The sequence below is a fragment of the Cucurbitaria berberidis genome, assembly GCF_010015615.1.
Source record: "Cucurbitaria berberidis CBS 394.84 unplaced genomic scaffold K460scaffold_4, whole genome shotgun sequence".
NCBI classification, from domain to species: Eukaryota; Fungi; Ascomycota; class Dothideomycetes; order Pleosporales; family Cucurbitariaceae; genus Cucurbitaria; species Cucurbitaria berberidis.
In genome coordinates this window covers 710696-734717 of record NW_024468938.1, presented here as the reverse complement: position 1 = coordinate 734717, position 24022 = coordinate 710696, and the positions used below count along the sequence as shown (strand labels likewise).

Sequence of the window (24022 nt, the reverse complement as noted above, 5' to 3'; positions counted from 1 at the left end):
TTACGTCGGTCAGCCTCACTTGTCCGCCATGGCGACGACGACCAACGTGCCCGTGACGCTGGACACGCCCATCGTGGTCAAGATTCTGTTTCGGGGCCTTACCAAGAAGTTCAAACTCCCGCTGAAGGACCTCGGTCCTCATGTGCTCCCTGAGAAGGTACGTTGCTGCTCCAACAGCTGCCTCGGATGAGTACGCCGCAGCCTGGCATGCCTCGCCCGAGCTTGCAACAGCTTTAGAAACACCGGATATGCCAGAAACTAACATGAACTGCGCCGTGTAGCTTCGAAGCGTTCTCCAGATCCAGCCCGACGTGCACGTCGTGTTCGAGCGCTACTCCGACTCGGCTGCCTCCTACGTCACCCTAGACTCCGACAAGCCTCAGGTCTACAAGACGCTCTTCCGAGCCGCAAAAGCAAAGCTCAAGCTTCGCCTGAAGGCCACCATTCCTGGCGAGCAGATTGAGCTTCCCGCCGCTGCTCCGCCAGTACCCGCTCATGAGGCGGCCGTTCCTAGTCCTCTCCCCTCGCTGCTCCGCCTAAGCTCAGAGACCTTAACTCCCCATGGCATTGCGCCCACCTCCCCAGTCATTGCACGCACCCCTGGCGGTTGCCCTGCAGCTCCCAAGTTCGAGCCCATCAGCCCCGTATCGCCACCCAAGCCAGCCAACACAGAGGGCGCGGCTCCTTCGCGGCAATTGCTCGCCACTCATCAGGGTAAGTGCTCGAGATTCCTTGTATGTCGGTCAACTAATCGATATTCAGGCTGCCTCGACATCGCCGCAACTACCAATTACAATTCCGGTCTCGCTTTCCGTCCCAAGCCGAACAATGTGTGTGCGTCATGGGTCGTGTACTGCAACAACTGCAATGATCCCATGGAAGACGAGCACTTCCACTGCAGCGTGTGTGATGGCGGCGATTACGATCTCTGCCCGGCTTGCGTTGACTCGGGTATTCACTGCCCTGGAACGAGCCACTGGATGGTCAAGCGCTTCGTGAAGAACGGATGCGTTGTCAACAGTACCACCCAGCGCCTTGCACCCAAGGCGAAGGATGAAGAGCACCAAGAGATTCCCGGAGCCTTCACCGATGAGAAGCAGTCTGTTGCGCTCGAGGAGGAGCCGACGCGTACCTGCAACTGCTGCGTCAAGGTTCTTCCTGAAAATGAGTTTGTCACCTGCGTCTCCTGTGACGATTACGATCTTTGTCTAGGATGCCATCTCAGCAACAAGCACGGTCATCACCCGGGTCATGTCTTCAAGGCTGCCACCACAGAAACAGCCCTTCCTACCTTGGCTGAATATCTCTGCAACTCTGGCAGGAATGTCCGTCACTCGGCTGTGTGCGATGGCTGTGACAAGTTTATCTATGGCGTCCGCCACAAGTGCTTGAATTGCCCAGACTGGGACTATTGCTCTGATTGCCTTGAGAACGCCAAGTTCATTCACCCTCGCCATCGCTTCGTGCCAATCTACGAGCCTCTCGCCGAGCCCGTCAACAGCGGCAACCGCCATTATGGCATTTACTGCGACGGTCCTCTTTGCAAGGAGAAGGAGAATTTGTCCTACATTGAGGGCGTTCGTTACAAGTGTGCTGTTTGCCACGATACCGACTTCTGTCAGAACTGCGAGGCACACCCGACTAACAAGCACAACCATACCCACCCTCTTATCAAGTTCAAGACTCCGGTCCGCAGCGTCAGCGTAACCACCGTCAACGATGACAAGGCTGGGAGGACCATTGCAAGGCTTGGTGACCGTCAGCCACCTAGCCGGTCTACCGCAACTGAGACTACCCCAGTCGCTCCTTCCACCAATGCTGCAACGCAGGTGCAGACTGTTGTCGACATGAAGCCTTCTGAGGAGCCTCAAGTTAAGAAGGAAAAGATTGCCATTCGCGATTTGCTCGTTGAATCCGTTGAGCCTGTTCAGGACAAGGTCGTCATGCAAGTGGACGACATCAAGACCATCGAGACTGAGCCTATCCCTATTCCCAAGTCTGAGACGAGCTCCCATGGACTCGATGCTCACTTCATTCGTGACACCATTGTAGATGGTTCCAAGATCTGCACTGGCTCCCAGTTTGTTCAAGTCTGGACCCTCCGCAACCCCGGTCCTAACGCCTGGCCTGCAGGCTGCAGTGTTCGCCATGTTGGTGGTGATAATATGCTCAACATTGACAATTCACGACCGCTTAGCCATATCGATCTTGCGGAGGCCAGCGAGACCAACTCCATGGGTCGCTCCGTCGAGGCTGGTGAGGAGATCTCCTTCCGTGTCATCATGAAGGCACCTGTTCGTGAGGGTCTTGCCATCTCCTACTGGCGTCTCAAGACTGCTGATGGCCTGCCTTTTGGTCATCGTCTGTGGTGTGATATTCAAGTTGTCGCCCCGCCATCTCCTGCCGCCGCTCAGCCTGAGCCTGAACAAGAGGCCCCTGTTTCGTCTCCAGAAGTTGCCTCAGCTTCGACTCCTTCTCCGCTATACGAGCGTCTCATCCTAGCTAGACTCGAGAGGATGAAGATGGCTCAGCAGGCACATGCACAGCACCCTGAGCAACAGAAGATGGAGCGCGTTCAGCGCGTCCGCAAGGCTGCAGTTGAGCGTCTCTTGGAGAGCCGCCGCAAGGAGCACGAGGCTGCTCTCGCTACCGTCAAATATGAGCCAACCCCCAAGGTCGAGGAGGCTGCCCCTGAGCCCACTGCAGAGCTTCCAGTTGAGAAGTCTGCCGAGCTTGCACCCGAGCCTCAGTCCTCTGGCATGATCTTCCCGCAACTTGACAAGGAGTCTCCTGAGTCGAGCACGTACGAGACGACGACTGCACAGCCAGAGTCGCCCAGGTCCGAGAAGAGCACCATCGCCCGCACCGTTACTGTTGCTTCTGATGACGAGTTCTTCGAGGATGCCGAGAGCGTTGCTCTTCACTCTGATGGCGAGGGCTTCATGACGGATGAGGAGTACGATATTCTCGATGCCAGCGACGAGGAGATGTTGTGAGCAGCGTGATGCTCAGCGGGCGAGGAACAGTATTGACAGGTATATCAAGGTGACTAAGTTTACAGGGTCGTAAAAGGTCCCGTTGTATTTCAATGCGTTCGTTCCGTCGAATTTCGGTGTTTGGGGGTGTTTGACTTGGGTACTAGCGACCACACTCCCTACAAAGAAAGCGCTGGTGCGTTTTTCTACATATGTACACACCCTGACGGGATGGGATAGGGCGCTGCATGGCGCACTAGCTCGGTTATGGCTCTCTTCTGTTCCAATTTGGTCTGTTCCCTTTCTTGATTTTTCTCTCCTATAGGGTAGTGAATGTGAATGCATTTTTCTTGAGTGTACAGTGCCATGAAAGCGGTGCCATGAAAGAGCGGTGCGTGATGACCTCAACACTGCGATTATGATTATGCGACAGCTCGCAAGGCCAACGTGTGACATGTTTTTGATTGTGAAGACTGCGTCCTTTAGCATATACACAGCCAACAGAGTAACGAAGCTACCAATACTATGCGGCCTTCGTACGTGAGATGTACATGGCTACGGTGGTAGGGAATGAAAACGATGTTAGCCTAGTGGTCCCTTTTACACTGCCTGTGAGAGATAGAGCTGGAAGTCACCAACAGAACATTATATATAAACTTGCCCCTAAGGCTTTTTGCATTCTTTAGTTTCGCTCCTTCTGACTACATCGTGTCTTCAATTGCTCCCACCAATCTATCCAAATCTCTTGATCAACTCAGCAGGCTTATTGCCAACAATCTTCTCAATCTCCTCCAGCGTCTTAGGCGTAAGCTTGCGGTACACATCAACCGCCTTGACAGTCTGATAAATCTGCTCAGGCCTCGACGCGCCCGTAATAGCGCTCGAAACCGCCTTGTTAGAAAGCACCCACGCCATGGACAGCGTAGCGACATCCGTATCCAACTTCTTCGCCACGTCAACCAGCTTGCGGATCTTGTCCTGCTGCTGATTCCACGCGTCGGTGCCAATCGTCTTGACCACGCCCTGAATATACGGATCATCAGACGTCTTGAGCCGCGAGTCCTCCGGCACGCCATCGACGTACTTGCCCGTCAGCAACCCGCCGGCCAGCGGGGAGAAGATGGTGAGCCCCAAGCCACGGCGGGCGAACAAGTTTGCATTTTTAAACTCCTCGTCTACTTTGTCGCGGCGCAGGAGCGAGTAGCCCGGCTGCTCGACGATGGGGCCGATCAGGCCCAGGCGGTCGGCGACAGCCCATGCTTCTTCGATTTCCGAGGCGGCCCACTCCGAGGTGCCCCAGTAGAGCGCTTTGCCCGTGTTGATGAGGAAGTTGAATGCGCGGACTGTTTCTTCGATGGGGGTGTAGCGGTCTGGGCGGTGGGCGTACAGGATGTCTACGTAGGAGAGCTGCAGGCGCGCGAGGGAGGCTTCGGTGCCTTCAATCAGGTGCTTTCTGCTCACGCCTAGGTTGTTGATTTTGTTGCGCGGGGAGGCGAGGGCCGAGTTGTGGGTTCCCCAGTATATCTTGGTCGAAACAACAACATCATTCCTCCTCCATCCAAAATGCTTAATCGCGCGGCCCATGACTTTCTCTGACTCGCCCCCCGCATACCCCTCTGCGCAATCGAAGAAATTGATCCCCGCATCAAATGCTGCTTTCAAGCACGCAAACGTGTTCTCGTCGCCTACGTGCCCGCCATACGTCAGCCAGCCGCCCAGCGAAATGGCCGAGATTTGAAGCCCGCTCTTGCCGACGAAGCGGTATTCCATTTCGGGGAGGTCGGTGGGGACTTGAGAGGTAGACATTGTTGTATTTGTTGGTTTGGTGGGTAGGTAGGTTGCTAGGTAATACACTGCCCAAGAGAGAGTATATAAGAAGGAAACAGGAAGAATGGAGCAAGACGTTGGACTAAATACTAGTTTAGATTTCAAAGCCGACTTTCAGGAAGGATCAATCACGCTGTCTGATATCAAACGAGCGCGCCTTACTCTATATACGCTCTACCCCCCGTCCGCCCCGCGACCAACCGTCTCCACGCCAGCGATGTCGCCATGTCGTCAATTGACGCGAAACGCACGCACGCCATGGCGGGAAAAGACAGAAGACGTTCCCCACTTAAGCAGCATGTTTGCTTGGCTTGGTTGAATACAGCGGTAATCCGCTAATAACTAACAGATGCGTAGGTCGTAGAGGGTTCCCGTCCCGCGCCCTTTTTCATGAGCCCTGCGGGGTTATTTGCCTGTGAGGTATGTAGAGCCCCGCCCGCTCCTTCTAGGTTGGATGGGTGGTAACCGGATCGGGTATCGTATCCTGCTGGACTTAACCTTGGAACTTGAAAGGCTTGAAGACGCCTTTTAGAAGAGGGAAGATTGCCGGATTCAGACGGTGGGCGATATACGAGATGCGATACGCGAGCATGTCCGCATTCATAGAAGGGGGAGATCAGCGAGAGCATGCCATGTCGTCAGTGGAGATGTGATTCATTGAGTATGCACATATTTATTTCTCCGTCCTTCCATCGAGTCATAGCCGGGATATTGTTCCTCGCTTCTACTAACACCCTTTCGTGTCAACGCACCCATCCATCAAATCATCGCCTACTTTGCCACCTCGTTACATTGAACATTGAACATTGACAATCGTAACATGTTTTCCCCGTAAACGCACCGGCCCCGTGGTGCCCGGCGCTGGGATAATGGAGTCCTAACAGGATCTCGTTTGAGTAAATGTACAATCATAGCCTAGAGGCCTCGCTCAGCTTTCATCCGTTGCCGTTGACGGTCGCACGGGCGGCAACACCATTGACTCCGTTCTGCTCAAGCACCAAGTCCATGAAGCTTTTCCGCGGCTTATGCTTTGTCTCTGGCTTTTCTTCAGGGTCGAGATCGGCTAGATATAGACGCTTGGTCTTACACTCGGGCTTCATATCAGCAAGTAGCGGTCGGAGTGACTCCATGTTCTCCACCTCGGATCGCAAAAGCGACTCTTCAACCCAGTACAAGCCGTCCATGGCTAGGAACTGGTTCTTCGCTTCTTTGATGCTCTCCTGAATCTTTGCGTAATCAAAGTCAGGCGTGCCTTCCTGAGGGAAGCGAAAGTCTTGGGCAAGCAGAGCGACATCGTAGTGGCGGAGGAGAACATCTCGCTGTTTGCGCGTAACGGGAATACGGGGCCAGTTGGAGTACGGAGGATCGAGATGTTCTAGGTCAAGCTCGGGAAGACCCAAGATGCCGACTAGCTGAAAGGAGCAGATGTAAGTCTTGTCGGGCAGAGCCTGCGGGTCGCGGAGGTCCTGCGCAGTCGCGTAGAGCAGTGGAAGGAAGACTAGAGATACGCCGAGTTCTTCGCCAGAAAAGTGGAGGGGCCGGTTGTTGCCCAGCTCGCACGCTCGCCGCAACGCTCGTGGTAGCTGTGATATCCGCTTCTGTCGAGCAGCGAGCGCTTTCTGCCGCTGCGCTTCCTCGTCAGCCAGACGCTGAGCCTCCTCCTCCTCTCGCTTGCGTGCAGCTTCTGCTTCCTCAGCTTTCCGTTTTGCCTCTGCTTCAGCTTCCGCTTTCTTCCTGGCTTCCTCCTCTTCTGCAGCCTTGCGGGCAGCCTCCTCTTCTTCCTTTCTGCGTACTTCAGCCTCAGCTGCTTTGCGTTTTGCTTCGGCTTGAACTCTTAGTTCCTCCTGACGGCGCGCACGCTCTACCTCCGGGGTTGCAATTCTCTCTGGAGGCGCAGGCGTAGATTTGGCAGATGCCGTAGGCGTCTTCTTTACGCTGACGTCGTCGGTTGACGCATCCGACGGTTTCCTCTTCCTGATCTTGTCCTCCTTGGTCTTGTATTTGATTTTCTGTCTCAGAGGTTTTCGGTCGTCGGGAGAATCGACTTCAGGTGTGGGTTTGGCGCTGTGGGATTTGACAGGTTTCACGCGAACTTTTGCTGGACGCTCCATGCCACGGTCGTCGTCACTTTCATCAGAATGCACACGAGCCGGCCGTTTAGTCTCGTTGTCATCCGAACGTGCTTTGAGTGCCTTCCTGACGGGTTTGGCTTCTTCGCCTTCGCTGTACGAACGAGGTTGGACCTTTCTTGTAGGCGGCCGGACATCCTCCTCGCTTTCCTCATCCGAAGACTCGTCATCTACCACTCGCTTCCGCCTTTGGCCCTCTCGATTTGCCTTTTCTTTTCCAGATAACAACCGTCGCGGTTTCTGAGGTACGAGGGCCGTTGTTGACTTTGTACGTTTCGCTTCGTGGCGCGGCGAGGATGAGCGCTCTCTTCGGGGCGGAGACTTTCTCTTCATGCGTACAGCTGATGGATTCGGTGGCTCCTTCTTGACTCTCCGAGGGCTCCTATGTAGTCCCCTGTGCTCATCATATGCCCGCTTTAGAATATCCCTCTCTTGCTCCCATTTTGGGCCTCCGCGATCTTCAGAGATTTCATAGTACGCCTTGTTTTCCTTGTTCCGTCGAGTCGGATCGAAGTTGTCTTGTTCTAGTATCAGTTCGATAATCCGCAAATGTCCTCTTCCAATAGCCACTGTCATTGGCGTCTCTGGGTGCTTGGACGGATCAGGGTCAGCTTTCAAGCCGCTCGCGAGCAGAATGCTGAGAATATCGTAGTGTCCACCTCTTGCCGCTGCAACACCGCATGTAATGTTGGGCTTGATGTTGCTGTTGATCAGCTCTCCGACTGCAGAGATGTCGCCATCGCCAGCTTTCTCGATCAGGGTTTCAACGTTGTATTCGTTGTAGAGAAGGCGCGACGCCGTCCTTGCCTGCTTTCGTCCTGATTCGTGGTCATTGGCGGCAGACGTGTCGACCTGCCTCTTCATTGCTTCCTTGAGCTCTTTTTCTATTTCTTCAGCGTCATTGTCTTCATAGTCCAGGACATCGATTGCGCGCTGGCCTTTTTTGTTCTGATGATGGGGGTTGACGTGTCCTTGGTTGAGCAGGAGCTTGACCACATCGAGGTGGCTATTCTCGACAGCATCGATGAGCGGAGTGTCGCGGTCGTTGCTTTCGCAGTCTGTGCGACAGCCTTTGCTAATGAGAAACTCGACCACGTCAGCCCAACCATGCAATGCAGCTTTCTGCAGCGGAGCTATGCCGGCGTAATCGACCGAGTTTAATTCGTCGGACGCATCCTCGTACGCCTCTTTGACTGCGTCCAAGTCTCCCTTTTCGGCTTCGCGGGCAAGCCTTGTTGCGCCGAATCTGTCGGTTTTCCGCTGGGGCATGGTGCGGGCAGGGGAGGTCAGCGCACGATGTGAGGAGCGCTTCACCCGGTTGTGCTGAAGAAGATGTGGCGCCACTGCGGTCTGTGGTGAGGTTGAGTGTTCCGAGCTGGACTCTGACCAAGGCGGGTGCTCTGTGGACAACGCAAGTGCGGTGACTTCGCGGCGTTTGCGTCCCGCTGCGCCAGTAGCAATGGACTGCGTGGACTGTGACCGCTTGTGGGGGCGGCCAAATCCTGGAGTCGCAGGTGAATGAGGCTGACGCGAATCTTTCAGACCTTCGGTTTTTGCCTTTTGTCGCGGGGGCTCAATTGATTTGGGAAACGAGCCATCGCGCAGCTTGCGCTTGCGGTTTTCCACGGAGGACGCACTGCGGCCGCGCGTGGTAGTCTGTGTAGGTGACAGGGCAGACTGAGGAGGCGATTTGGCCGAGTCGGTTGGGCTCGTGTCTTTGGTGTGCCGCGAGGTGGTCAGGCTGCTTGGTGAGGTGGGATCAGGGCTCTTTGCATCGTGGTCAGAGCCGTGCTTGGCGCCGTTTATCTTGACGACCTTGCCGTTGCTGGAGCGGCGGCGGCCGTTGGACTGGGGTGAATGCGCGTGCGACTGCTCTTTGATGGAGCGCAGGCGCGCGGCGTCGTTGTCGTCTTCGTCGATGCGCTCCATCTTGATGGCCTTCTTCTCTGGCGAGCGGTCGTCTCTCGCGTCGAGGACGACCGTCTCGGCCTCGGACTCGCCCTCTGCGTCTTCATCGTGGCCATGGTGGCCATTGTGTAGCAACGGGTGGTTCTCCTTTGACGAGGGCGAGGCTGCTTTGGGCGGTGCTGGCTGGCGTGGCGAGCGCGGGCTGTGAGGACGACGGTCGAGGACGTCGACGGCGACAGAGGATGCGTTCAGAACCGAGTTTCCATTACTGGGCATGACGCATATACGGGACAGGACTGTGGACCTGCCTCATGTCGGCTTGCAGAGCAAGGGACGGTAGCAGCAGCAGCAGCAACGGGCGGCAACAGCAGGCGCCTAGGTGGCCTGCGGCTGCTGGGATGGGTGGGAGGCCGTCGCTTGGAGTCGCTTGGAGTCGCTTTGTGTGCCGCAGCGACACTGTCGAAGGGGAGCAGCAGCAGGGCGCGGGCGATGGTTGAGAATGAGTCGCTGTAGGGTGTGTGGTGAGGATTAGTGGGAGGTGCAGCTGTAGCGATACGGAGGCAGAGGCTTGCTTGCAGGCAGGCAGGCTGGCTGGCAGGCAGGCAGGCAGGTTGCGAGCAGCGCAGCCAAAGCCAAAGCCAAAGCGGCTCCACCACTCAGCGGCCTACGACCGGACCCGTCTCTCCTGAACGCAACCCTGCACACACAAGCCTTTGATTGCTTGTTATCGCGCGCATGCTGAGTCTGCCGGCAGGACGGCGTACAATGTTGGACGGCCCACCAGTAGCTTTCTAGTCGTAGGTATAGTAGTAGAGCAGTAGAGCCGGCTGTTGCATGTCATCTGAACCACCCCTTCAAGGCGCTGCCAACCCCCCCAAGCCCAGTGCTTTGTTATGCCCCCGTCGCGTGTTTCTCCCATCTCAGCAAAACACCGGTCTTGGTACCACCGACGAAGCCGCTAATAATAAGACGCTGATCGCCGGCTTAATTCACTCGCTGCACCGCTAACTAGGGCTCTAGGGGCAAGTCGAACAAGCGGTCAGCAAGCCCATGACCTCCCTCTTGCGCCAATTTCCTCCCCCCTCCCCTACCACTACTACTGCTACTGCTACTGCTACTACGGCCACTGTCATGATCACGGCCATGGCCAGCAGCCTCGAGGACCTGCCCAACCCGGCCCTCCTCCTGCGCGTCGCATACCTCGCTGCCTCACTTCTTGTATCGCGACACCGCTCAGCCCCCTCTGCACCTCACTGACCGCTGCTGCTTACTAGATACTTGTCCTACAGTCTGTCCCCGCCCTGCGCACCCGCTTCCTGGCTTACGGCTCGCGTGCGACGGCACCCAACACCACAAAGGAACACCACCCCCAGCAGCCATCGGCCGTCACCCAGCTGCTCGACCATGTTGCCACAATCCAGGTCCCGCACAACTACTTCACCCACTTCTACATTACCTCGGTAGCCTGCTCGCTCTTCTGGGCATGGAAGCTGCCACTCTGGCATGCGCGGCCCCAGCTGCAGATCGTGTGGGCCCTCATGCTGCTCCAGGGCCTGCGTCGACTGCTGGAATCCTACACATACACCTCCACAAGTAAGAGCACAATGTGGTTTGCACACTGGATCCTGGGCCTCGCCTTCTACGTGACCATCAACATTGCTATTTGGATTGAATCCCCAGGTAGAATTCCCAGTGATTGGGCGACAGCTGCTCTCGTGCCCGCGATTCTCACTGCCCATGCGCTTCAGCACAGCTACCACGACTACCTCTACCGTCTGCGCACCGAGAACAAGGGCTACCAGCTGCCCTCGCACTCCCTTTTCCCGAACCTGCTGTGTCCGCACTACACGTGCGAGGTTGCCATCTATACGCTGTTGTCCTTTCTGGCAGCACCAGAGGGCAGATGGGTGAATTGGACGCTGCTGTGCGGCACTGTCTTTGTCGCGACCAATCTCGGAGTAACCGCTGTGGGAACCAAGCAGTGGTATGCTGACAAGTTTGGATTGGACAAGGTAGGTCCGCGGATGAGGATGGTACCTGGCATGTGGTAGAAGTGGGTAGAGTGTAGACTATAAACCCAACTCAGGCAGTCAAGGCAGAGTGACCTGTTACCGTTGATACCCAAATAGAATAACAGCTCTTTTTCCTCGTATGCAAATGAAATAAATACTATAATGGTGACCGCCCTTGCTGATTCTGCCACCCCGCCTTCTGTCCCGCATCTGAGCTCAAGCTCCGGCTCCTCCATGAGCTTCACAGCTACACTAACAATCCCTCAATCACCCAGTCCGTTACCGTAACTCCACCTGTATAATCTTCCTAAAAGTCCTACCCACAACCATGGCTCCAAAAAACAAAAGCAAACCCAAAGAAAAAGACACCGCCTCCACATCCGACAGCAAATCCAAGCTCAAGCCCGCCACCTCCATCAACGTCCGCCACATCCTCTGCGAAAAGCACAGCAAAAAGGAAGAAGCCCTAGAGAAACTACGTAACGGCGCTAAATTCGACGACGTAGCCCGCGACATGAGCGAGGACAAGGCCCGCCAAGGGGGGTCCCTAGGCTGGAAAATCCGCGGCAGTTTGTTGGCGGATTTTGAAAAAGTCGCTTTTGATTTGGAGCCGAGTACCACGGGCCAGCCTAAGATTGGGGAGGTCAAGACGAGTGAGGGGTATCATATTGTTATGGTTGAGGGGAGGAAGTGAGCTGCTCTCGTGGTGGGGAGGGATATGAGGGTGGTGGGGATGGGATGGGAGGGAATTGAGACGATGAGGTCTGGTCTTTTGATGAAGGAAAGATGGGATAGAAGATTGGCCTCAGAAAATTGCCTTTAGAGGAGCAGAGAGCTGCCTTTAGAGAAGCAGAAGCTGCGTCCAAATCTTTCGATGAGACGTGTCCATGATAGATACCACAACATAGTCAGTGATGTTTGCCTTCTAAATGACCATCACCGTTATCCATGTTATTGGATTCAGATCTTTTCTATTCTGTTAAACATAACTCAACACGGTTGAACTCTGTATCCAGGTGCCTAGATCACCTGAACTCGCGTTCGTTTTCGTCCGTGCACCCACGCGTCCGTGTATAACTCCAGGCACCACCATCCTTCGTGCAGCGACAAACACGCTCATTTAGTCGTCACCTCGCCCACTTTTTCACTTCTTACCTTAATACACTGCTTTTTCAATTCGCAGTGAATCGCTCGTTGTCTTCTGAAGAGGCGCAAACTACTAAAGACACATCAAACACTCGCGCAGTAAGAGAGGACCGTGACGAAGGCCAGATGGCGGGCAAAGAAGCAACAGTCTACATCCTAGACCTGGGCCGGTCGATGAGCGAGAAGAGACATGGACGCGACCAAAGCGACCTCGATTGGGCGCTAGAATACGTGTGGGACAAGATCACGACAACGGTAAGCCGACGTTCATTTGGAGATTTAGTGCGTTCAACACACGAAGCAGATAAGCTAGTGGATGTTGACAAGACTGTGCGGCATGGATCTGACAATGGCAGGTGGCAACTGGCAGGAAGAGCGCGCTCATGAGTGTGATTGGCTGTCGCACAGACGAAAGCGATCTTGCCGGGGTCATGGAAATAGTTGAGGGCTACGAAAATATCAGAGTCTTCTCGGAATTGAAGCAGTAAGGAAACGCCCTAATCTGGTTTGATCAAACCCTTAACGAGAGACAGGTATTTGCTCGGTGACATCCGAGATCTCCAGGAGCATTTGAAACCAAGCAGGACCGATGATGGGGATTGTAAGCTGCAGATATCGTGTACAGAATCTGATGCTAATAGTTCCAGTGGTCTCTGCTCTCGCAGTAGCTGTCCATATGATCGATAGTGCTACGAAAGGGGCCAAAGGCAATCCGTTAAAGTACGATCGTCGAGTGATTATCGTTACCGACGGCCGCGGTGACATGGACACTGGTGACTTGGAGCAAATTGCTATGAAGATCAAAGATGCGGATGCTCCGATAGAGGTTGTGCTTCTAGGTGTGGACTTTGACGATGCTGACAGCGGCTTCAAGGAGGAGAACAAGGAGACGCCAAAGGCAGGTAACGCGGTCTTTTGATTCATTTCTGTTACTGACTAAACCTAGGCCAAGAACGAGGAGATTCTCAAGGACTTCGTCGAAAACTGCGATGGCAATTTCGGTACTCTAGCGATGGCCATCGAGCAGCTGCACACACCACGTCTAAAAGAAACCCGCCCAGTTCCTAGCTACAGGGGCCAGCTCACTTTAGGCGACCCGGAGAAGTACGAGGCCACTATCACGATTGACGTAGAGCGGTACCCGTGCACTATGATTGCGAAACCACCAACAGCGAGTTCGTTCGTGGTGCGAACAGATATCGGTGGCGTACCAGGGCCCAGCGAGCAATCATCGGCCACAATAGTCGGCGAAGACCACGCAATGAGTGATCTATCAGCAGTGCGGAACCAGCGTGTCTATCAAGTGGAGAACCAAGAAGAGCCGGGAATCAAGAAGAACGTCGAAATGGAGGAGCTTGAACGCGGCTACGAGTACGGAAGGACGGCAGTGCACATTTCGGAGTCTGACATGAACGTCGTCAAACTGGAAACGCAGCAGTCGCTATCACTCGTTGGTTTCGTGAAAGCTGAAGAGTTCGAGCGATATCTACCTTTAAGCCGGTCAAATTTCATCGTCCCGCAGAGGGCGAACCAACAAGCTCAACTCGCGCTGTCTTCGTTCATTCATGCCTTGTATGAAGCCGAGTGCTACGCCGTTGCAAGGATAGTGATGAAAGAAAACAAGCCGCCGGTCCTTTTGTTATTAGTGCCACGCATTGAGCTAGAGTGGGAGGCTCTCGTTGATGTTGAACTGCCTTTTGAAGAAGATCTGCGGCGATACAAGTTCCCGCCTCTGGACCGAAAACTCACGATTAGCGGCAAGACGATAACTGAACACAAAGACCTACCGACCAAGGATCTCTTGAACGCAATGAGCGACTATGTGGACGCCATGGATCTTTCAACGTTTGGTCGTGACGATGATGGCAACGAGGAGGAATATGCCAAACGAGAAGATACTTTCGCGCCACTTGTTCACCGCATAAACCACATCATCCGATGGCGGGCTACGCATCCTGACCCCACGCTCCAGATCCCTGATCCACCAGAGATCCTCACAAAGTACTCCGTGCCGCCAGCCGAGCTCATGGCACAAGCGGAGCAGCAACTAAATGCCCTAAAGAAAGCAGGATATGTCAAGAAAGTTCCACCGAGGGTCAAGGGCCGTGGTAAACGCCAGCGTACAGACCGCGACAAACCCCTCTCAGGTCTTGATGTTGACGAGCTTCTCGGCAACCCCAAGCGCGTCAAGATCGAGGCAAACAATCTTATTCCATCATTCAAGCAAGCGCTCGCCGCATCAGACGATCTCGAGGCCATCCAGGAAGCGTCAGACGGTATAGCCAAGGAGATTCGCACGCTTATCAGTAACAGTATTGGCGACAGCGCGTATGGACAGGCTCTCGAGGCGATTCGTGTGACAAGAGACGAATTCATCGAACTCGAAGAGCCGGAGATTTACAATGCGTTCATTCGAAGTTTGAAGCAGGAGATTTTGGGTGGGAAGTTGAATGGCAACCGGAGAGACATGTGGTGGAAGATCAAGGGAAGCAAGTATGGTCTTGTGGATCAGAAGAGGAGTCTTGTGAGCGATGTTACGGAGGAAGAAGCGAGGAAGTTTTATGAGACATGAATTGAGGTTCTCTAGACATCGCGGGGTTCGAGAGGCAAGGCGCTGCAGGTTGTAGTGAGCGAACGTCGTGCATCACATCATGACTTTCATCTTGGCCCGTGGTACATATGTAGCTAGCGCAGAGAGAGCCTGGGCCTCCTTCGATCGACGTTGCTCTAAGTTTAGCTTGCAGGATTTCAGCCCCCAGTTACGCCCTGCCCTCAGCCCGGGAGTGTAGGGTACTCTTATTCTAGTAAATAAGTATCTGTGAAGTCTCCTTTGCGGGATAAAGACGTCTTAGAAAGGGCTTCATCCTTGTTCAGTCTCTTTCCAGGGCTAAAAACTATGCGTAAAAGCTTGTAAGGCTTGTACGCGCCTATAACAAGGGTAAGCCCGGGGAAGGGTGTAGCGCGCTCGGAGAGAAGTTGTGATCCTTCGTGGGATTCCCCGGCTCGCACTTAGTTACCTATGGGGCTCAACTCATCTCAAACAAAGCCCGTCTATAGTAGGAGCAGCTAGGAGAAACAGTGGCGGCTTTAAGTGCGCCTGAGCAATCTGACAGTGGGCCGCGACGCCTTGCGTGCAATTGGAAGCGATGCGGCTGACAGCTGAACACATCATTTGCCTGATGCTGTACAATCTCCCCGGAAGGGGTCGCACTGCCTCAGCCTGCACAAAATCCAGCTCTTGGCCGCTGACTGTGCAGCTCAGCCCTAGACAGTGGTTCTTCCGTACACATGGCGGATATTCAACCCGCTGAGCTGTTCTTACCTCTCTCTTCACATTACACAACGCTCGACGTGCTACCCCATACCGCTCTCTTTTGCTCGTGTGATCTCCATTGCGACAAACACGATGACCCAGACTAAGAAGGCTTAATTCCAACATTAATCCCGGTCACGAGCCATGGACTCCTCGAATCAACAATACCCCGTCTCGCCTCTGGCGTCACCAGAGATACATATCTCTCGACCCGAATATGCAACGATTCCCACCAGATCGAGCGATGACTCGTCCGAATCAAGAAGAGAAAAGCGTTCAAGGTTTGCAGAAAATATTGATCCTGGGCTCGGGATTCAGATGATGCCAATGGCCTCACCAAAGTCGCCGGGTGTCACACACTATCGTCAGGATTCCAGCGCCACGAAACCCGGCATGTTCTCTCCCATAATCTCACCTGGACCGCGGCCTCTCTATGCCAGGACTCCGGACACTCTGTATTCGTTCGGTTCAAACGTTACGCGCTCCCGAACGGACCCAATGACCGAAAGGCTCATTGCCCATCGAGCGACACAATCGGCACAGTGGCATGTCCATTGGCGCATACCTGCTTTGATTGCGTTTTCTTTCTTCATGGGCATCATATTCGCCCTTTTCCAACATTTTCTATACACCTATCTTCACCACCGGCACATCGAAGACGAGAACAAAAAGTTTCGCTGGGTGCTCTACGGCCGCGCACTCGCCTTCCTTGCGAAGGTTGCCTTTGGCGGATGCGTAATTGTGGTCTTTCGGCAGCGGATCTGGAGGACGTTCAGGGAGCGCGCGTTGTCGGTGCTGAGCATTGATCAGCTATTCGGCGCCACTGAAGATCCATCACTCTTTATGAACTGGGAAACGGTGTCGAACGCTCCCATTCTTGTCACAATCGCCTTGGTTATTTGGATCATTCCTCTGGCTACCATCATCTTCTCTCCCGGTGCGCTCACATTCGGCAACTACCTGGAGAAAGAGACAATAAACCGCATGGTGCCTACCATCAACTTCAAATCCGAGTCCAACAAGGATTGGCGTAATCCAGTCAAGATGGCAGATGGTTCCAACAGAAGATCCGTCATGTTTTACAATACGACAGATAAGTCAGGTACGCAGCCTGGATGGTTTGACTACTATGATCAACCCTCTGCGGAACTCAGACGAATCGCGCTTTTGCTCGCATACAGCAATATGGATCGTCCCAATATTCAACAAGGTGCTCGGCAACAAATCTGCGGAGGCTCAAACAATGGAGGAGCATTCAATTGCAGCTACGAACAAACTTTCGTCGGACCCGGCTACCAGTGTTCAGAGGTTGCAAGTGGCTATGGCGATACGGGAAGATTGAAAGAGTATGGTGCTCCCTTCAACATGAGCGAATTGGCTCCCGAGGGGCGCTATGTATACTACTCGGAAGTCGATCAAGGAGCCTACGTGCGCCCGCAAGCTGGCACGTTTCTCAAAGGGCCCGGGGGTATTCCAGTAGGCGACCCGGACCCCAGCTTAGGTGTTTTCAAATCGGAGCCTGTGCTATGGGTTGGTTACTCGGTGAACTCGACGGAGCCGCTGTCCAAAGATGACCCCCTCGCTACAAACTGGACGCATCGCTACGACCCTGCCATCATCCGCTGTGTCCACATGGAAACAAAGTACACAGTCAGGTGGGACTATATAGAGCCTTCCTTCCTTTCCACGGCCAAGCGCGAGTATCTTGCGCCGATTGTGGATACGAACTTTTTACGCATGGACAACGGCGACCTTGATCTAAGTGAGGATCCTCAACCCAAGGAAAACTGGATTAGCCCACGGAACAATGTCGAGCTGTACAAGAAGACTGCTGCATACCATGCTATAGGCGACATGTTCCGGGACTTCCTCCGTGGACACGTGGACCTCGCGCCTCCCCTACCCGGACCTTACTATGCACAGGTCTACTCCGATGTCACCAAAACGCGGCTCGTCGAGAAGAACAGCGAGCCGAAAAAGAATCTGACCGAGGAGATTGAAGCCTTCTATTCAGACATGGTTCTGTCCCTCTTTTCTGCGCCCGAAATGCTTCCCATTGACGAGGAAAAAGTCACAATGAACCGATCGCGCATCCAGTCGTCTTTCGTCTACGTGCCCGAGAGGCTATGGCAGTGCTACGCTCCAGTCATCTTCGTCACACTCATCATCATGCTCTTTGGCGCCTTCACGATATGGGAAGATGGGACTACTTTCTCTGCTGGCTTCTCGCGCATTCTGGTCACTACGCGAAACACGACGTTGGACGACATCAGTCGCGGGGCGTGCCTTGGAAACGACCCGTTCCCAATGGAACTCATGCATACAAGACTCAAATTCGGCGTTTTGGCTGATGGCAGTGAGGCTGAATATATGGGTGGGGACGGCTATCAGGGCGTAGGCCATTGTGCCTTTGGAGTTGCGTCGGAAGTTGGTCCGATTATAAGAGGCGTGCCATACGCTGGCTTACCCGATGCAGGCCTGAAACGTCGGGCAAAACGTGAAAATGGGACAGAAAAGGAGGTGGACTAGAGGAGCCATTTGCCAGGTCTTCTTGATGGTCTATGATCGAAGCTTACGCCTCACTCTATCAAAACAACACGCTCAGCATATTCCGATCACCCCATTCACTGGAATGTCAATGCTCGTCGTGTAGGACGCCGCATCGCTGAGCAGATACACGTAGGCACCGCCCAGCTCCTCGACTTCAGCTAGTCTAGGCATGCCGCCGTAGTACTTCAACTGCTGCTCCCAATCGGGCTGCTGCGGCACCCAATATGTCATGGCTGTCTTGACGAGGCCAGGTGATACCGAGTTGACTCGGATGTTGTACTGCGCCCACTCCATGGCGAGGGTATGTGTCATGTTCCGCACGCCGGCTTTAGACGCACCGTATGGTGCTGACGGGACGCGCTAGGGAACTTTAGCAAGAACGCACGTCAGAGGGCATGTGGAAAGAGGAACACGTACCTTGTTTGGACGATACGACGCCATGGACGCGGTAAACACAATCGACCCCTTCACGCCCTGCTTGATAAACGCCCTCGCCGCACACCGTGCCGAGTAAAATGACCCGTACAGGTTCACACCCCACAGCTGATCAATCTCCTCGGTCGTAAAGTCCAGCGCAGCCTTGTGCTTTGTCCGGCCTGCATTGCACACCATACCGTGCAGCCCGCCCGCCTGCTCGAGAATCTTATCGATGGCAGCTTGGATAGACTCTTCTTTGGTTACGTCCGCTTGTAGAGCAAACATCTGGTTGGGGAACTTCTTCGATAGCTCTGCGAACTCGTCGCCGGTTTCGCCTATGTCGATGGAATAGATTGCTTTGGCGCCGTTGGAGAGACAGCAGTCTGCTATGCCGAGACCGATACCTGGACGGAGTTAGTAGGCACTCATGAGAACAACCTGGCGTTGGGCTTCATGAAAGAACAATGTACGTCTGGCGTTCTTGATGTGCCATGGTTGGATTGGAACTTTCTACATACCCCTATTTGCGCCTGTAATCGCAATGACTTTGCCCTCAAGCTGCACCGTCTTCACGGGCGCTGATTCCGAACTCGATGCCATCTTGAATGTGATATGTTTGCTGTATGAATAATTACGTTTAGAAGTCTATGAAGCCACCTTGTAAGATAAAGAACCAAGCGTCAGAAATGAAGGTCTAAGTAATGATTACCAGGAGAACCGTTGTTGGAGTACGTACCTCTTTATGTACCACCCACCTCGTCACACTTTCTTCCTCAGATGTCCCGTATCGTGGCATTTGTGGTTCAAAAGGGCTCCACAGTGGTATCGTAACGAACTGCACTTGAGACTAGTATGCCTGTGCCTCGAGACGGGGCACATTTCGCCGCTTTGGGAAGTTCTAGCGTCTCCGTTCCGCCAGCCCGACAAGACACCCACTCGAAAGCTGACCGGAAGTTGATTGATTAATGTGAGTAGGCAGTTGATAGGATCACGAGTCCTGTACCTCGGTTGTAGTTTAAATTTCTGTTTTTGAATCGAGCTATGTACAGGAATTCTAATCTGCCTAACCTTCCGTATCAACTTCTTATCTTGGGAGCTGTCTGCAATTAGCCAATGATAATAACATGGCTCTCTCAAAGAAAGCCAAAGTCTAAGACGAAAAGGAACAGAAGAGACTGGTCAAATAACATCGAGGCTCTTTCTTTGCTTTTCTTGCCGGCCGACCTGCCATCTAATTGAACACCACGGTCTTTGCGCCATTCAAAAACACCCTCTTCTCACTCCACCACTTGACAGCAGCAGCAAGAACCTGGCTCTCCACGTTGCTGCCCTCCTCAACTAGTTCCTTCGCATTAAGCGCATGATCTACCCTCGCAACGCGTTGCTCGATAATTGGGCCCTCGTCCAAATCCGCAGTCACGAAATGCGCCGACGCGCCAATGATCTTGACACCACGCTCATACGCCTGATGATACGGCTTCGCGCCCTTGAAGCTGGGAAGGAAGGAGTGGTGGATATTGATAATCTTGCCGGACATTTCCGTGCACAGGCGCGGCGAGAGGACTTGCATGTAACGCGCCAGGACAACAAGGTCGATATTGTGCTTGGCAACCAGGTCCAGAATCTGCGTCTCCTGCTGCACTTTGGTGTCCTTGGTAACGGGTAGGTGGTGGAATTCAATGCCATGTGACTTGGCCATGTCGGCGAACTCGGGGTGGTTGGAGACGATGACGGGCACATCGATCTTCAATTGTCCGGATTTGACGCGGAATAACAGGTCGTTTAAACAGTGGCCGATTTTGGATACCATGATGAGGACCTTGGGCTTTGCGTCCACGCGGCGGATCTGGTAGTCCATTTTCATCTCTGAGGCTAGCTTGGACATGGAGTCCTGGAGCGCGGTGAGTTCAGACGCATGGCCGAAATGCACGCGCATGAAGAAGGTCTTTGAGTCTGGGTCGGAGAATTGCTGCAGGTCCAGGATGGTGAGGTTCTCTTTTGCCAACAGGCCCGTGACAGCGTAGACGATGCCGGCTTTGTCGGGACATGACAGCGTGAGGTAGTGATCGTCGCCTGCCATTTTGGATGTTGAGATCCGTTCAGAGGAGCCGAGTTGTTGAAGGTGAGGCGGGAAGGTGGCTATCGAGCGTTTGATGGTGTATGACTGGTTGCTCGAAAATTTAGGAAACGTGTTTTGCCGATTGCGGAAAGCTTCGTTTGGTGCGTATAATGGCTGTCGGGCCGATATTGCGCGAGCTGAAGTGTTAATTGAACGTGTGCAATTGCGCGCCGGGCGTAGGAACATTTCTCTAGCAATTGCTGTCGCCGTCATGTGTCCGCGGTGCGAAATACTCACTCTCCTTCAATGTTTTTGTGAAAGCCGAGATTGGCCCGTCCAATCACAGTCTGGCCGTATCGCTTACGGATGACGACGAGTGCGTTGAACCTTTACACGAACCTTAGGTCAGCAACTTCATCCTTGCACAACACCTCACATATAGGGGAGAATTATGAAGGCGTTGACTGCTTTGATTCGCTTACGTGATCAGCATCTTAGACTTCTGTGTAGGTTCGGCGACGCAGATCAGGTGCCCCACAAGCCTCATTTGTACCATTTAGGTATCAACAGCTCTCCTTTGGGATCTTATTGTCAAACGGAGGATTACTACTTTAGACAAATGAACGACTTCTTAAGGCCTACCTGGCCCGATAATGCCAAGGATACACCTTCGTGTTCAAAGTCCCGAAGTCAGATCTCCATCAAATCACTATATATCACTACGCTTCCACTAGAGATGAACTAGACAAATCTGATGAGCGGTGTACTGCGATGGGTTCATATCGACGCCTGTCTGAAGATAGCGCATATCCGCTGTATGCGCCTCGTAGTATGTTAGTTTCTAGACTCCAAAATTGACGCAGCTGAGCTGTCCGGACGATAACAAAGACCATCGCAGTGAAAGGCGAGAGCAAGCTCGATACGCACTTCAAACGTGACCTTTACTTCGATTGACAGTGAAAGTGAGATTTGTGTATTCTACCTAGGTATATTTAAACTCGCTCGCCTTTGTTAATGAGATCTGCTTCCCACCTTCGCTCCTTATCACCTCTTCACACGGGCAGAATCGTGCGACGACCCACCATTTGCGACCCACAATTGCCGATGGAGCCTCCACCAGCGAAGCCCGAGAGTGTATATACCACCATAACACGAAATCAGGAAGCGCCCCAGCCGCTGCTGATCTCACCGTACCGCTTCCCTTTCATCGATCCCTCATGGATGACCAAGAACATTCGCAAGGAAAAGAAGGTCGCCCTCATCCTACACACAGACGTGCGAGCTAGCTCCATCCCTGTCACCTCGGCGGAAGGCTACGAATTTCTCTGCAGCTACAGCTGGAAGCAATTCGTCGTATCGACTATCTACGTCCCTGGCACTCCTCCTAGGTGGAACCCTCCGCTACTGCCAATACAGTTGATGAAAGATAAGGGTGCACATTGGGTCGACCAGCATGGCGATAAAGTACCAAGGTTCCAATTCGAGCCGGTCTTCCAGGCTCTGGCCATAATGAATCCCAACGTCAGGTTTGACGATGTAGATATCGTGGTGAACAGGAACACTCTACAGAAACTATACAGCTTTGCGTCCTTCAAGAGAAGTTACAAGCAGTTCTACATCGATTTGGACATGGTTGGAAAGACGCTTTTCATCGGTCGCAGGGAGCGAAACGCATCGACGACGTCGCCATCCGGTTATGGGCGAAACTTTGAAAACAAGTTCACTTCCGTGGACCCCAGTTTGGTCGACGCAGACGGGCACCATCGTGTCGTCCGATACAAACTTGGAGCTCTCAATGCTGTTGTCAGGATGGAAGTTGATGGCTACTATGAAGTGCCAGCAGCGCCAAACGATTCGAGTGAGTTGAATGAGTCGAGTAGCAAAGCGCCGAACGAGTTCTTTCTCAACCTCCTCGGAACAATGGAGCCTGCGAACGCCGCCATCGTACATCACAATCCGCAACACACGGCTGTCATTCGTGGAGGCATGTTGGTCCCACACAACCAAACCTTAGAGCTCAAATCAAACTATGATTTGAAAGGCGCCAGGGAACAGACATGGTTCGGACGAACGCCCAACATCATACTTGGCAAACACTACTACGGCCTAATCCAGGCTCCGGAAACTATGCATCTAGGTGAGGAAGATTTTGAGGCATGGGCGGTGAGGTACCAATCGCACCTACGTCGGCTGGTGTGGCTTCTTGAGGAGATCAGGACGGTAGTTGTGGAGAAAACACATGGAGCAGCAGTGTTGGTGGCGATGGAGAAGGGTGCGCCATTGCAGATCTTCGAGGCAAAGCACAGCTTTGGAGCATTGCCGAAGCGGATCATTGAGCGGTTCTGGGAGGGGGATACTAAAGCCTGAGGCTGTCGGGATACATCGTGTTTGGAGGTCAGGTTGCACATGACTCTCAACTGTCTTCCCAGGTCACGAGGCAGTTGTGCACTTGGAAAGCACATTGCACCGGAACCGCCGTTACAGATACAGCTTTGGAATTGAATGAATACAATATTTTAGTGTACATGTAGGAAACCCGAAAGCAGTCACTCGCTGTTGCCAAAAAACAGCTTCTCAAGAACCAGAACCTCTTCCAATTTCATCTCCAGGCTTTTGCATAGATGTAACTCCTTCCCCTTCTCTCTCCTTGATTTGAACATTGTATATATCCTCTACAGTAAGGTCAGACCCTAACTGTCTCAGATGGTTATTCAACAATCTTGCGCGCTCCTCAGTAACCCCCGCCCGATTCATGATGGGACCAACTTCCTCCACCAACATTTTAACCTGCTCCGCTATTTTTTTGTCAATCGCCACAGCCACTAGCATACTGTCAGTCCTCATCATTATACTGGGGTTAGCACAACGTACATCCCAGTGTCATCGTCGCATCGAGATTTTGCACCGAGGTCACATCCCCTGCCATAGTCTTGTCAATCTCCCCTTTCGGCGTGACCCACCAAAATGTTACTTCCATCTCACTCGGCTGGTCGTCATATTTGCGCCAAGGTCTCTTGCCATACTTCTCAGTCGCCTCACTGACTACTTGCATTCTTCTGTTCATGAGTGCGGTGCAGCTCCCCACAGGTTCAATATCCCCGGCCATGCCCAGACGCATGCACACATCGAACCAATATTTGTCCACAGTATAGCCTAGCAACGCACCTGGGAGGTCTCTGGGTCGAGGATAGAGGACTTTGTATAGGTTGAATGGTGCTGCGTATGGTTTAAAGTTTTCGAGGTTGTATCTCTGCGGGAGTGTTGAATCGACTTCAAGACTGCGTTCGGACATGATGCCCACTGGTGTGTTTCCTGGAATAGACCGATTTTTAAATAGAGTATTTTTTCAAAAGCCGTTGATAATAGTTTTCTAGTTGAATGTCCGAAAAGTGCGTTTTATAATCCAGTATGTGTCACTCATTTCTGATCACGTCATAAAAACTTCGATACAGTCCTTTGTAAAGACACTCATCTGCTATGACAATACAACTGACTCGAGACTCTTTTCAAGACTCTAGTTGATCTATTGATGGGAGAGTCGTCATGTGTTGTATGTGTACTGGCGTCCGCTCGGGCCAGGAGCACAGTCATGAGCACCTCATTTGTTGTACACGTTTACTTTTCTCGATTGGACGTGCAGTCACACTCACAACAGCCGCTATGAGACCTAGTTGAATGGAGTCAAG

General features: G+C 53.2%; 11 protein-coding genes across 11 annotated transcripts; 6 read left to right on the top strand and 5 right to left on the bottom strand.

Moving 5' to 3' along the window:
• Positions 1-28: 28 nt before the first annotated feature.
• Positions 29-2996, top strand: K460DRAFT_356691 (uncharacterized protein; the record flags this gene model as incomplete). Its single annotated transcript, XM_040931977.1, has 3 exons — positions 29-157; positions 282-714; positions 763-2996. 3 exons carry the CDS (start codon positions 29-31, stop codon positions 2994-2996), a joined length of 2796 nt encoding a protein of 931 aa, XP_040785451.1.
• A 711-nt stretch (positions 2997-3707) lies between these two features.
• Positions 3708-4781, bottom strand: K460DRAFT_290390 (Aldo/keto reductase; the record flags this gene model as incomplete). The annotated part of the gene is made up of 1 exon (XM_040929197.1): positions 3708-4781. The coding sequence occupies one exon, from the start codon at positions 4779-4781 to the stop codon at positions 3708-3710; it is 1074 nt and encodes a 357-aa protein (XP_040785450.1).
• Positions 4782-5737: 956 nt separating this feature from the next.
• K460DRAFT_287664 (uncharacterized protein) lies at positions 5738-9115 on the bottom strand (the record flags this gene model as incomplete). Its single annotated transcript, XM_040928982.1, has 1 exon — positions 5738-9115. One exon carries the CDS (start codon positions 9113-9115, stop codon positions 5738-5740), a length of 3378 nt encoding a protein of 1125 aa, XP_040785449.1.
• Positions 9116-9982: 867 nt separating this feature from the next.
• K460DRAFT_290766 (3-oxo-5-alpha-steroid 4-dehydrogenase-like protein) lies at positions 9983-10890 on the top strand (the record flags this gene model as incomplete). The annotated part of the gene is made up of 2 exons (XM_040929229.1): positions 9983-10057; positions 10114-10890. 2 exons carry the CDS (start codon positions 9983-9985, stop codon positions 10888-10890), a joined length of 852 nt encoding a protein of 283 aa, XP_040785448.1.
• A 289-nt stretch (positions 10891-11179) lies between these two features.
• Positions 11180-11545, top strand: K460DRAFT_378165 (peptidyl-prolyl cis-trans isomerase pin4; the record flags this gene model as incomplete). Its single annotated transcript, XM_040935045.1, has 1 exon — positions 11180-11545. One exon carries the CDS (start codon positions 11180-11182, stop codon positions 11543-11545), a length of 366 nt encoding a protein of 121 aa, XP_040785447.1.
• Positions 11546-11956: 411 nt separating this feature from the next.
• Positions 11957-14842, top strand: K460DRAFT_314603 (SPOC domain-like protein). Its single transcript, XM_040930285.1, has 5 exons — positions 11957-12252; positions 12354-12481; positions 12531-12598; positions 12645-12895; positions 12944-14842. The coding sequence occupies exons 1-5, from the start codon at positions 12124-12126 to the stop codon at positions 14567-14569; spliced, it is 2202 nt and encodes a 733-aa protein (XP_040785446.1). The 5' UTR covers positions 11957-12123; the 3' UTR covers positions 14570-14842.
• A 1059-nt stretch (positions 14843-15901) lies between these two features.
• Positions 15902-17839, top strand: K460DRAFT_378163 (uncharacterized protein; the record flags this gene model as incomplete). The annotated part of the gene is made up of 1 exon (XM_040935044.1): positions 15902-17839. The coding sequence occupies one exon, from the start codon at positions 15902-15904 to the stop codon at positions 17837-17839; it is 1938 nt and encodes a 645-aa protein (XP_040785445.1).
• Positions 17840-17911: 72 nt separating this feature from the next.
• Positions 17912-18938, bottom strand: K460DRAFT_340413 (NAD(P)-binding protein; the record flags this gene model as incomplete). Its single annotated transcript, XM_040931114.1, has 3 exons — positions 18796-18938; positions 18278-18681; positions 17912-18220 (listed from the first exon to the last, which is right to left on the bottom strand). The coding sequence occupies exons 1-3, from the start codon at positions 18875-18877 to the stop codon at positions 17912-17914; spliced, it is 795 nt and encodes a 264-aa protein (XP_040785444.1). The 5' UTR covers positions 18878-18938.
• A 302-nt stretch (positions 18939-19240) lies between these two features.
• Positions 19241-20630, bottom strand: K460DRAFT_367820 (Formyltetrahydrofolate deformylase). The gene has a single exon (XM_040933653.1). It carries the CDS (start codon positions 20607-20609, stop codon positions 19509-19511), a length of 1101 nt encoding a protein of 366 aa, XP_040785443.1. The 5' UTR covers positions 20610-20630; the 3' UTR covers positions 19241-19508.
• Positions 20631-21551: 921 nt separating this feature from the next.
• On the top strand, positions 21552-22364 carry K460DRAFT_257533 (uncharacterized protein; the record flags this gene model as incomplete). Its single annotated transcript, XM_040927427.1, has 1 exon — positions 21552-22364. A coding segment is annotated over one exon (813 nt), but the record flags the coding sequence as incomplete, so codon positions are not given.
• A 546-nt stretch (positions 22365-22910) lies between these two features.
• On the bottom strand, positions 22911-23628 carry K460DRAFT_356682 (uncharacterized protein; the record flags this gene model as incomplete). Its single annotated transcript, XM_040931976.1, has 2 exons — positions 22911-23158; positions 23208-23628. The coding sequence occupies 2 exons, from the start codon at positions 23626-23628 to the stop codon at positions 22911-22913; spliced, it is 669 nt and encodes a 222-aa protein (XP_040785441.1).
• Between the last annotated feature and the right edge of the window lie 394 nt (positions 23629-24022).